This window comes from Lutjanus erythropterus, chromosome 12 (assembly GCF_056507025.1).
Source record: "Lutjanus erythropterus isolate fLutEry1 chromosome 12, fLutEry1.hap2, whole genome shotgun sequence".
Classification (NCBI taxonomy): domain Eukaryota; kingdom Metazoa; phylum Chordata; class Actinopteri; order Lutjaniformes; family Lutjanidae; genus Lutjanus; species Lutjanus erythropterus.
The window spans coordinates 14,402,037-14,415,494 of record NC_139328.1 but is presented as its reverse complement, the minus strand read 5'-3'; the positions used below and the strand labels follow the sequence as shown (position 1 = coordinate 14,415,494).

Here is a 13,458-nt window from a genome sequence, read left to right as displayed (position 1 = left end):
CAAAAAGAGTTCATCTGAAAGACAGCCTCCAAAAGAAAACCCACATAAATTTTGTAATAAAATGCTTACTGAAACAGCTGGGACTGTGTCAAACATTTATCGGCTGAAATGAAGCATAAAGAAAAGTAAGCTAAGTGCTAAGTTATGTAGCCAATGTATACAAAGTTATGTTATATTCCTTATTCCAAAACTGGAGTGCAAGGGCACGTAAAGTGATGTAGGGGGTACGCTAAAAAATGTGATTTGCAAAATAGAGGTACAAACTGTGTCTGGAGAACTATTTGAGACTCAGACTCTCAAATTCAGCCAAGCTCAAGGGGAAAAAATCCTGTAAGAGTGGGTCTTGCTTTGCCTTGGTCTTGGTCTTGACTTTGTCTCAACCCCTAAAAGTCTTGGTCTTGTCTTGATCTCGATACAGTCTGGTTTTGGTCATGATGGTGGTGGTCTTGGCTACAACACTGGTGGATATAATTACTAAGGGCCTGTGTCTGCATTGCAATTTTTTCCGAGCGCCAGCATCTTATTTTCAATTGTTTCCAATAAGGAGGGAGCGTCTGTGGCATCATCTGGCTGCCTAGAGAAAAGACATCCACTCTGAGCACTTCTGGTTAAAAATCTCTGAACTTCACTCAAGAAGGTGCTGTTGTTTTCACCATCGCTTTTTTTAAGGCAAGTGATCATATATTGGGGTTTCGTCACCCTGGTAACTAAGAAAATGGAGGAGAAGCTTGTTCTGTCCGTCATAACAGAGAAACAAAAGCCTGTGCTTCCATCAACCCTACGGTGTGTAAGCCTGTTGTCAGCTGTGTGTATTAACCCGCTGTTAACCTAGCATTGAGTCATCATGTCAAACCCCGATCATACGCTTCATCCCGGCGCTCCCCAGCTCCCAGACAGCTGTTGTCTGCCGAAAAAAATGCAATGTGGACATGGACCCAGTGGGTAAATGCAAACAGAAGAGCAGCTAGAACATCTGGTAAATTCAGAAAATTACATCTCTTTACTGTAATGCAGCCTTTAAAATCAGCAAAAGACAAGTTATGCCATATCATGATGAAACGATTTCTAGATATCTAGTCTCATATCATGATATCAATACAATACCCTGTTACAGTCTGTGGTAAATGAACCCTCACCTGCTGTGCAAAGCACGTTCTTGCAGCTTGTTCAGTGTAACCAAAAGAGGGTCCCTCAAAAACCGCCATGGGTAATTTGAGAACCTCCCTCAGAAACTGGTCAAACTGCGGGTGCACCATTATTCCAGTGGAATCTGATATCTGTGAAAAAATATCTGGGAACAACGTGGGGACACATTATACAAATGAATCAAACTAATTGTCAGTTGCCACCACAGTCGGCTAATTACAGCATTACACAATACAATTATCCCACTTATTTGTGAAAACAAATCAAAGTGAAGCAGTTATTCAAATCAATTGTTATAATACACCAGCAACGCAGCCCTCCTTTTTCTCCCCCCCTTCACGAGCCATTGCGACTGCTCCCACGGATTTTGTAGATTATGTAATAAACTCTATCCTTCAGATAATGAATAATGACTTCTTCCAGCCATGAAGAGCCGGGCCAGTACTGCTTCTTCTTTTAGGAACAATAGGCTAAGCACAGACAGAGATACAGATAATACAGACACTAATAAACTTGTATTAGGAATTCTAAAGCAGTACATTACTTTGACTAGAAACCGTATGAACTTTACAAAGACAATTAGCTGATTTATTACAGGTAAATGGCTGTTTTTAATTTCATTTGTCATGATTAAAAGTAAAATAAGGATGTGTGGTGTTGCTTACATCTTAATTTATCCAGAATTTTCCCTCCACAGATGGTTGCTAGGGCCATCTTCACAACAAAGACGGATATCTTGCCGTGGCCTTCCCTAAAAGGAGCAAATAAATTTTACATTGTGGTCATAGATTCTTTTAAAAGGAGCTGTCAGGAATCATATGAACTCAATTGTTTCCCCGAAAAGCACAACCTTTAAAGGAAAACTTGAATTACATCACCTCAAAAACGTGTAGCTTGGCTTTAAAACACCCTGCACCAACATGTTGTGACATTATGAAGGTAAATAGTCTGTATTTTCACTCCACTTTGGCAGACACTTCAGAGTCACATTTCACACCACAGTAGCTCACGTCAAAACCTCAGATGTGAGAGTACACACAAGCAGCCGCCGTCATGTGACGTGTTACTCACGGGTCGTACGATGCCAGCAGGAAGTTGAGCAGCAGGCTGATGGACTGTTCCACGTTGATCTGGTGGGTGGTGGGCATGCGCTTGTTCAGCTGGTAAAAGACGGTGGACAGTACCATTTCGAGACGAGCCACAGAGAGGTCAGCGCTGAGGTCCATGGAGTTGATGCCGTTCTCTCGGAAAGCCTCGATGATATTCCAAATGTCAACCAAATGCACTGGAGAGCGAAACAGGAAAACTGAATATAAACAACGATCAGGAGTGTAGCGATGTAGTTAAACGCACGGTGTCTGCATCATACTCACGATTGCATTTCTTCTGCACAAATCTGAGTTTACAGGCGGTTCTGTAGGTCGATAATCGTATGGAATCCAAATCTTGAGCCCCTGAGGAAGAATTACTCATTAAATAACATTGGTGGGAGAGTGTATGGAGGCCTTAAGTGTTCAATATAAAATAAACAAATGACACTATGTTATAAGTAATCAGTAAATACAGACAAAATATATATTATTAACATGTGAAATGACCAAGTAAACCTTTTAAAGTGGTATTTCATTTATACAGGTGTCTGTTAAAGGACCAGTGTGTAGAAACTAGTGGCATCTAGTAATGAGCTTGCAGATTACCACCTATGGTCGCAAAACTTGTACAGTCAGTGTTTGGTTTGTTTGTTCTGAGCTACTGGAGGAACACGGCAGTGCAACATGGCGGCCTCCATCAAAGAGGCCCCGCGCCCTCTGCAGATATGATCAGCTCATTCTAAGGTAATGAAAATACAACAGTTCTTATTTTCAGGTAATAATACACTAATATAAACACTTATGAATATTAGACTATTCCATTTCTGCAACAGTCTGCCAATAAATACCCATAAATCTTACACACTGGACCTTTAAGTCACTATCTATTTCCAAATGAGATAACACAAAGGTGACTACACCTATTTCTACATTTGCAGTATTACTAACTGGGTGTCTGTGGCAACATTCCCAGAAAAAATGCTGTATTAACTGGCTGCTAATGTGATTTCTATAAACAGACATCTGCATATGACTGCAGAACGCTAAATTATCATCAGACGATAGCTGATGGATTCCAAGTAGCTGCAAATGCAAACTGAACATTTCCTACTGCTGCTGCTTCACATTAAAAGCTTTTACCTGGCAAAACAAGTTAAATTTTGTATGAAGTCGTCACAGGAAATGTAACATGTTTGTTGATAAACTTAGTACTTAGTGCTGTTGTTCACCAAAAATACATCACTGTTAAAATTTTGCACTTGCAGAATGCTGTGACCTGTATTATTACAGGTTTATTACATGGCTTTATGGCATTCTGAGGTCTATTATTTCTTTATAGCAGACTGGTGCTATGTATAATAGGCCACTGTTATGAAGAACAGACCATTGCTACAGACACAATTCCAATCATAGACTCTGGAGGAGCAATAAAATAATTTTTAAATAAACAAAATCCCTTTTAAAAACAATATTTTCATAAGTAAACATGCAATAAGTGGGTTAATGTACAGTGAGCAGGTCATTATTATGAAATAAACCCCTTCAGGCTGATTCAAGACCCCGTCAGGGTTTATTTCACAATAATGACCTGCTCATTGTACATTATTCCTTCAATATGTTGTTACCACCAGTCACTACAGATGTTGCCAAATCAACCAGAACTAAAATCTTCAAGATTGGCACTTTAAAACTCAGCTCTATAATGTGAAATGATTATTTCACTTTTCATAATAGGAGAGTTTATTGTAAGTAATTTTTATCTTACTTCAGTAGTTTTTTTTATATTTTCCTTTATTGTATTTACTTATTATTTAAGTCTGTTTTTATTTAATAGTACTACTTTTCTCACTAGGTGCAATGCATTACGATGTGTCTATCAACAGCACACTCATAAAACAGAGCATATTTTAGTGTGCATACTGACTTTGACACTTAATCTTGCTCATTTGTGTAGTATTAACACATAGTGCACAGTTTAATACTTCGCATGATGAAATAAAATAGCCACTGGGAAACACGACAATGTGAAATAAAAACAGACGTTGGAAAAGGATATTATGAAATACTGCAATAAAATTTAAAAAAAATCAAAACGCTATGGTTATATTATGTTTATATAATATATATTTTCTTCAGTTCTTTGTATGACTTATCACTACACTCTGGGTCTCCAGAGAAGGTTGCCTCCACACTGTAAATAATGAGAGAGCATGAGGTCATGTATTGTCAGGGTTTAAAATCAATCTAGTTGACACGAGTGGGGACACTTGCTCTTCATGATATTTGGTTTACATGAAAGTTACAGAGAAGAATTAGCCATTTTTATGGTAAGTGAGTAGAACAGTCTGGCGTAGATCACACAGGATTGCGGCTCTGAGCACTTACTCATCTCGACAAACAGTTGCCTTCTATCTGCCATGTTGTCACCGCTCTGCCCGCAGTCCTCAATCATTCTGATCGAAAGAGGAGAGAGTCATGTCAGAGTCAAGGCGAGTCAAACTGTATTCATACAGCACAAAACCACACATCACAATTTTTGAGCTTTTTTCAATTAAGACATTTAGACAACAAGACATCTGAAGACGTCATCTTGAGTTTTGGTGATCGACATTTTTCACCATTTTCTGACATTTAATTGACCATTACACAACAACTATTCTAGTAACTGACACTTAAAACAGTTGTTAGTTGCAGTCCTACAAGTTGCCTGAGACAGTTTTACAGTCTGTACAATCTATGACACCCTCTGTCCTTAGACGCTTGATTCAGATGAGGAAGAACTCCCCCCCAAAGAAGATGAAACCTTGCCTGTGCACACCTGCTTTGCTGCACTTTCAGAAAAATCAAACAGCATTTGTGTTTTTAAAACACCACTTAACATAGTTCACATACTGTAATAACAATATATCCATCTGACATGAGACTACTGCATCATGTCATTTCACTTTAAATAATACACATTACTACTGGTATATGTAAACTCTCCCCTGGGGATATTTATGAAAAGCTGTCATCAAGTTAAAATAATGTTCTAGTAGCCATTATCAATGCTAGATTACAAACAAGAAAGGGGCCCAAAGCTCGTTTTATCCCAGGGCCCTGTAGCAGTTTCATCCGGCCCTGGTAAACACACGCTGACCTCACTTTCCCAGTCTTTTATTTTTTTATTTTTTTAAAGTACATTTGCAAATTGAATGTAGCACACTACAGTGCTTATCAGAAATGTGAGAGGGGGGTGGGGGGGGCACAGACAAACTTAAGTAAGACAAGGACAAGACTTTGAAAAGGGGCAGAGCAGCAGAGAGAATGCTCACACCATGCCTCACTGCACTCTGTCCGAGGCAATCTAATACACCTAGTCATGTGGTTTGTTGCCATGGCAGCAAAGATCCCAGCCGCTCCGTTCGTAAAAACATAGTGCCCGTCACCCCCCCCCCCCACACACACACACACACATACACACAGACACTGCACCTCCCACTGCAGACAAGCAAAGTTTGCAGAGAAAAGTTTTTTCACAAGTTAATATCTTTTATGATAGAACGCTCGGTGGGATGATAGTTGAGAGCACAGTGGCACTTCTTGGCCGAGTGGCTCGAAAACACTTTTTCTGCAAGACAATCATTCAGGCATGGTATTTCAAATTACTTTGACAGTAATTGGGAGACCCAAATATTATGCTGCAGAGACCCATGGTGCGGAAATTAGAATTCAGATAGTGTTAAAAAGCAGACAACAGCATACATTTCCCCTCTGATTCCAGTCAGGACAGGCAGTCAATTATGGAGCTCTGGGAATCTTTGAAATCCAGTCTGAGAGGGATTTAAGATTAAGCTTATAAATTAACCTGGAATTACAGAATCAAGTGCAGTATTTGAGGAAACTACCTCACAGCAGAGCAGTATGAAGTGTAATAGAAAAAAGGTAATTATTAAAGAGACAGTTCGCTCTAAAATCAAAAATGCCTATTTTTCCCCTTAACTGTAGTGCTATTCATCCATCTGGATTATTTTGGTGCGAGTTACTGAGATATCAGCTGTAGAGCTGTCTGCCTTCTCTCTATTATAATGGAACTGGCTGCCAATGGCTTGGGTAGAGCTGGGCAATATATCAATATTATACTAACAAAAAACAATTTCATCTCATCCCTACAACATTGTTGCAATATCGACATCGACATAAAAAATATTGTGATATTTTCTCACTTTATCCACTTAGCTGCATCCACCCCTTGGGAGTACAAAACATGTGTCACAGTCACAACCTACATGATCAATAATAATCAATATCGACCAATATGAAACTATCGTGATCAAGGTTTGGCAGCTATATCACCCAGGCCGAGGCTCAGGGTTCTAAAAGCACTACAAAATAAACCTGAGGAATAGTTTGTTATTTTATTATTCTTTTATTTTAATATTTTTTAATTTAGGTTGAATCAACAGCACGTTATGCAATATTGTCACAATTCTTTTGTTTGTTTTTGCAAATTACTTAATTTATGATAACTCAAGTAATTTGGTGCAGTTACGCAAACATCTAACATTTTTTCTGTGGATCTCACCTCACTGTACAGCATGCAACATTATAATCTGAGCAAGCTAGCTGCTGGGCGCTCTTATCTCCAGACGACCGGACTGTTGTAATGCACTTCTGTCTGGTGCGTTTAAGAAAGCCACTGGTCAGTTTCAGCTCGTACAGAACGCAGCAGCACATGTTCTGACAAGAAAAACAGACAGAGCCCCCGCTACTCTGGTCTTGAAATCTTTACATTTGTTACCTATCTGTCATAGATTTAATTTTAAAATTCATTTATTGGTTTTTAAATCACTAAATTGCCGTGCCCCGTCTTATCTGTCTGACATGGTTAAGATATATGTGTCTGCTCGGACCCTAAGATCCTCTGACTCAAATCTCTTGAGGTCAGAACTCAAAGTCATGGAGAGGCTGTCTTTGCTTATGACGCCCCAAAACTCTGAAACTGCTTGAAGTTCTTGGGGGCTTTAAATCTGTTGAAACTCTTGAAAGAAATCTTAACTCTTATCTTTTTACTATTACCTTCTCCTGATGGTTGTTTTATCTTGTCTTACCTTGCGGTTTTAACTTTTCTATTATTTTATCCTGGTTTTATTGTTGGTTTTTCTACTTTTATGTTCAGCACTTTGTGTTTCATGAACTGTACAATATAAATAAAGTTATTATTATTATTGTTAGCCACAGTTACACAGTATTGCAAATTAATTCCTGCACTTTAGCCATTTTTTAACTCATATTGTTACCTTCAGTACATGCCTATCAAATAAATTTACACACAGCAGCAACACACACATCGGTGATGAGGATCACAGAGAAGAACGTGCCACGTTCCACACAACAACAAAGTTAATGTATCTAACACTGCAGTATAAAAAGCAACATGAAAAAAAAAAAAACCTGTCACCAGAATCCAGCATTTGACTCTTGTTATTTAGTCGGTTTTGTGGCTTTTTTCAAGATTAAATTGAACAAAGTTTCTCTTAATTGTCCCTCAATATTACAACACTGGTCCAACCCATGGTAGTGGTCACATTAGCCGCGCAACATGCTGATGCCAGAGTGAACGAATTGACCTACGAAATAAACACTAAAACAACACAAAACACGGCAAAACTAACAGCTTTCAGGTTTGAAGTCGGGTCACAGGCAGCCGTTACTGGCCCTCATATTGCTTGTCAATTTTTTTTGACACAGTTTTGGCAGGTTTCTACATGAAACTTTTCACAACGAGATCTGTTGATTATCTTCAGTAACTGCGTCATGATTTCTGGAAAGACACAAGCTGAATGCCATCTAGTTCTGTTATACAGGAGAGAAGGCAGACATCTCTACAGCCGATATATCCAAAACTCTGCACCTCACACCAAAACAACCTAGATGGATAAATAGCACTACGGGTAAGAGGAAGAATATGACCCTTTAATGGAACAAACCTGAACAGAACAGACTTAAAATCATCTGCATTTTAGCATTTTATATTATAAAGTGGCGTTATAAATGACAATGCTATAATAACACAAATAATAAATGAGTGTTTCATCAGTTATAAGGCTATGATAAATGTACCAACAACAGTAAATAGCTGTTATAGATGTAAACAAAGTCGGGGCAGTACTGGCAGCCAGTAGTCCAATGTCATCTTGAGAATAATGGATATGCAAGCCCATCCATCACTTACACAGTGAGTGAATGTAAAAGTGTACAAACATACATTATTTTATAGATTAACATTGATATCCTTTCCACATCGCAAGCAAACACATCCTGAGTGCCAGCTGCGTGACCTTCTGCGGTCTGTTTTCAGCCTCAGAAATAACTGAGATTGATACAATCTATTGCGAGAGCAGATATTAAACCAGCACAGCCAATACAAATTGTACGATGGCGAAGGGAACAAGATGATCAACATACCTCTCATAAAGCACCATGGTCGTACTCCTTTCCCTTTGCCTGAGCTGAGTTATTACAAAGTGCACTTTCTAGAGAACACAAACTTCCTTCTAACAAGGAAACATCACTACAAAAACAGCCCAAACAGATGGGGCAGACTGAAGATATCTGAAATTAGAAACTGTCAGCCAGGATACAGCGTGTGCTGCCTCTCTATCTTTAACTACAAATGAGAAGCCTCCACATTCTTGTACAGCTTTACTCGCTCTCTAGTTGCAGTCAGACCCCAAACCTCATTCCTGGCATGTGCCCAGCAAACATTACTCTTTTCTCTGTGGCACTGTCACACTGGCAGCATTAGAAAATAACTGCCCTTAAAGGAGCAAATCATCGGATACCACATTAACATTATAGAGAGACTGGTGGGGCTAAGCGCTGCCAAAAGCAAAGGGTCTCACAGTAATGACTCACTCTATCTTTTAATGCTGTTTGGACTGTTGGCTGAATATTCAACCACAGAAATAATGCCTTATTAGACAGTTATTTACATTATGAGTCTATTTGTGCAGCAGCTCCATAAAACATACTGGACAGTGCTGTTAATCCATGTCATCCTTGATGTACTTGGAGCAGATTGTCATGCAGGATTTCCAAACACAAGCACTTACTTGAGTTAGAGAGCAATCTGTGTTTGGCCGGCTCAGTACAGTACATCGCAGCAGCTGTTACCACTGATTGGCCAGAGTTATTTTTACATCACGAGACTATAAACTGGCATCCGATCCGGATACCATCCCGACAGGGATAAAAAAGCCGCGCCATTGACTTAAGGTTAATCAGTGAGAGCTCGGACTCAGAGATGTTGTGCTCCAGTGTTTGCTGTGTAGGTAGTGAAACAGTTTTCTCTTCCTGTCTGGTACCAGCCGGTGATGTCTGCTAGTGGAGGGCCCACTGCTCTCTGTCCCCTGCTGATCATCACCATGGTTTCAGCTGCAAAAAGGCCAAAACTTTGGGTCCCTGGAGTTAAAAGAGAGTGCAACTACAAATTTACAGTTTGCTGTTGCTGTCAGAGATGGGTAGTATTTCAATTAAATGTATTTAAAATATGTATTTAATTACTTTTGAGTATTTTGTCATTCTTATTTTTGTTGTGCAGCTTGTTATAGAGTGCTGCAGGAAGTCCTAAAAAAAAATAAGTTGGCACATTAGACCTGTGTATCTTGAAGTCAAAGGGTTTTTTGTCATTTGGCTCAAGGAAGGACTGTGGTTAAACAACCTTAAGAGATTTTCATGGTTTGTTCTGCAACACAAAATATGTCAGTAAATGCCCCACTTTTGACGTGTTTATGTCTCCTAAAAAAGGTGGTTGCTAACAAGTGGCTAAATGAGACTACAGTGGTTGTTGCAGACTCTTTTACACCTAACATTTGCACCTTTTTACCTCTACCACGTCAGCACCAACGTAGTATTAGCATCAGTTACAATGGCGATAGATAAAGTTTGTTAGGCTTGTGCTGTGCGAAGTGCTGGTAATATTAGCTAGTGCTGCAAACTGTTGGTGCTGTCCTTTAACTTTTCCTAGAAAAAAAAAATCCAGAGTTTTTTACATAAAAACAGTTCACAGTGTATTATGTACAACATACAACATACAGCAAAAGTTATGTAAAGTCAAATTTTTCAAGTTATATTCAAGTCCATTCATCTTGGGATTATGGGAATTTTTATCTTCATGGTTAAACAACCACCACAGCTACCGTAGCACCATAGCTCACTCTCTGACATATTAAACTGATCCTGTTTTCTTTAAGTTATAGCAACTAGCTAGCTAGCCGAAAATGTGCTGTTATCTTGAATAAATTACAGATGTCTCTGCATTTGAACATTGTTGGAAACTTTTGGAATAATGTAAATACTCAACAAACTAAACAGCATGTCTTGTATTTTTAGACATTTTAATGTAGAAATATTACATATTATAACTTTAACACATGTAAATTGCACCTTTAAAGTCAGACCCATATTTAGGCCAGTAAATACCTAAATGTTATAATCAGTTAGAGTACAAATTAACACCAAAAACACATTTTCTAACATCCGTATCTTGTATTTTTGATACACTTGATAGGAAACAGATTTATAATCTGTAACAAGATACTTTTTGATATATTTGTGCCCATCTCTGAGTGCTGTGATTGTGTTTACAACACTGTTTATGAGTTCTTTGCACAAACTAAAAAGGGTAAATTCGTTTAAGCATCAAAAATAAGTAGAAACAATTAAACAAATGGAAATACATTTGCATTTGCATTTCAATCATAAGCTTTAATAGAGATGTACTCCTGGGCAAAGACAGTGTCACATTCCCTTCTAGACTTTAAAAAAGAAAAACTAAATTCCACCACAGCAACACTGGCCAAAGGTAAAAGGGCAGCAGGAAAGGCAACAGGCGCCTTACGGTAATTACTCAGCTCAGGCATCACCTGTCACACCAGAGACACCTGTGTGTACGAGAGACAAAAGCTCTCATTGTTACAGACTAAAGCTGCCAGCAAACACGACTCCGTTTCTTATGTTTTTATCCTCTCTCATGCCCGCTTTTATCGCCGTAACTTGATCGGGAAACTCATTTCACCCAGAGTGACAAAGTAGGTTAAGGTCGCTCCTCCAGCAGCTGCAGCAGCAGCAGCAGCAGCAGCAGCAGCGCACTTGCACAAGACTTACCAGTATTTATTTCGAGGCATGTCATGCAACATCACTGTTTTTCCATCCAGGAATCCGACAGCGACGTCGTGTCCCGCGGTGCGATCAGGGTTTCTTTGGTGTAGACTGCTGCATCACTGCACGAAGCGGCCGTGGTTGGAGCCGCTCTCCTGCAAAAGCTCCTGTAGTGGAAATTTTCGGGTATCGTACTGTGGCTGAGCAGAGCAGCACACAGGCAGCGTTTACCTCCTGTATGTGGCCTTCACCATGACGTAATGCGGAATCTCTTCACTTGCGTCAGTCAGTCGGTGTGCTTCAGCTGCAAAATGTTAAAGTTTGACATGAAAGGGGGAAAAAATAGAAACGTGTAAGCAGATTTACTTAATTTCACAGAGGTGGTCACGCTAAGACGCGTTCATTCGCTGGTTTAGGCTTTCCTGCAGCTTTAGGAAGATGACGTCATCGGGATAAAACAAGTGTCCTTTCAGTAAATCTTTGTGAATGAAAACAATATTAATCAAAATAATATTATACACAAAGAAATGACCCAGATCTTTCTTTAATTGTACTTTCTTATGTATAGCTACCTTTGAATTTCATATTGCACTGTTTAAAACATTTTGTAAAACTGATGTAAATGTGATAAAACTGTTACAAAACAGACCTGCTCGCCTCTTGCCATTTCCAACTGTGGATAAACAATTTGGATTATAAAACCATAAATACATCCCTATAGTATAAAGTATATATTTTTTGAGCTGTGATCTCAAGTCACCAGTGATTCTCAATGTGGGGTCCAGGGACCCACAGTGATCCCTGAGGGGCTTCCAGGGAGTCCCCAGTAAAAAGGGAAATAATTTATTTTCACTTAAATTGCATCATAAGTAACTCAATGACAGCATGTATGACAATTCTGATCATGGGTCCATACACCTTCTGTAATAAATAAGTGCAAGCAAAAAGTTGGTGGACCCTAGTACAAAATCTTATTAAATAGGCGTCCATGGTCTAATTTGTGTCAGTTTAGGGGTCCTTAACATGAAAAGGTTTGAGAAACACTTGTTCACACCATTCTTAAATAAAATAAGCATTAGAAAGCAGAGAGTTTATAACCACAAATTAAAAGGGAATAATTCATCCTTCAGATTCTGCATAGGTATTGTGATTCTGCATATGAGCTGTCCTTTATTGTGATTTTACACAAACATAGTACAGTATAAACAAATGTTTACACACACATACGCACACATATGACAAAGTACAGTAATACAAATAATAAATAATATATACTGCATAAAAAAAAATCACAAGAGGTGTAAAGAGAAAGAGAAAAAGAGGAAACATGCACAGACATTACGATAGAATAACAGAACATATAGCACACACATACATTTATACATAATATACAACAGATCAAATTTGAGAGTGATTCATTTTCACTGTCCCTTCTTGACCTATATTATATTGATTGTAGTTGTCTATTATTTTAAGTGATGTAGTCTGTTAAGAACATATTCAATATAGATTTTACATACGTGAAATGTACATTGCAAAATCTAGCCAATTTTACATACAGTATATTGTAGTTTCTTTTAGCTGCCCAGACCTTGTGCAACACTTTTCCAAGAAATGTGTTAATTAATTAGTAGTGATAGTGCAATTGCCTCATGTGGTGCATGACTTCCTAGGCCTTTTCTAAGACAAAACATTTCAACTAAAGATTTTTAGCCTATGATAATCTATATAAATATAGTATATATTACTGTACAGACGGAAAAAATACTATTGCACGTTATAATTGCTGTATGTGTCTATGTGTTTACTATACTATATCACGGCACAGTGCCTAATTATAATTGCCTAATAAATTAATGTTAATTTACTCCCACCTCTATTTTTCTATTCTATAGTTATCAGTTTCTTTAATAAAACATGCCTTACACCTGATAAAACCAGGAGGAAACACCTCTCAGTGCTGCTGAACAACAACACAAACCTTCATTGCTGCTCTTGAACGGAGCTCACTCTCTCCAAGCGCAGCCCCTTGTTGCTAAGCAACCTCTGCAGAAGATTGACAGCAACTTCAGTTGATTCA

The 13,458-nt window shown here is 38.6% G+C and overlaps 1 protein-coding gene across 9 annotated transcripts in view; it reads right to left on the bottom strand.

Annotated features, from left to right (window-relative positions):
* dtna (dystrobrevin, alpha) overlaps positions 1 to 11,721 on the bottom strand; it is a 31,880-nt gene extending 20,159 nt beyond the window's left edge. For 8 of the 9 annotated variants that reach the window (XM_084731490.1, XM_084731486.1, XM_084731492.1 and 5 more), the window contains exons 1-6: positions 8,685 to 8,877; positions 4,623 to 4,690; positions 2,520 to 2,600; positions 2,218 to 2,431; positions 1,812 to 1,897; positions 1,137 to 1,291 (exon numbers count right to left, since the gene is read on the bottom strand). In XM_084731490.1, the coding sequence (XP_084587616.1) occupies positions 1,137 to 1,291; positions 1,812 to 1,897; positions 2,218 to 2,431; positions 2,520 to 2,600; positions 4,623 to 4,690; positions 8,685 to 8,701 (621 nt within the window). In that variant the 5' untranslated portion in view covers positions 8,702 to 8,877. Of the gene's footprint in view, positions 1 to 1,136; positions 1,292 to 1,811; positions 1,898 to 2,217; positions 2,432 to 2,519; positions 2,601 to 4,622; positions 4,691 to 8,684; positions 8,878 to 11,384 lie in introns of those variants that run through there. The other variant, XM_084731488.1, reaches the window with a different exon arrangement.
* Positions 11,722 to 13,458: the final 1,737 nt, after the last annotated feature.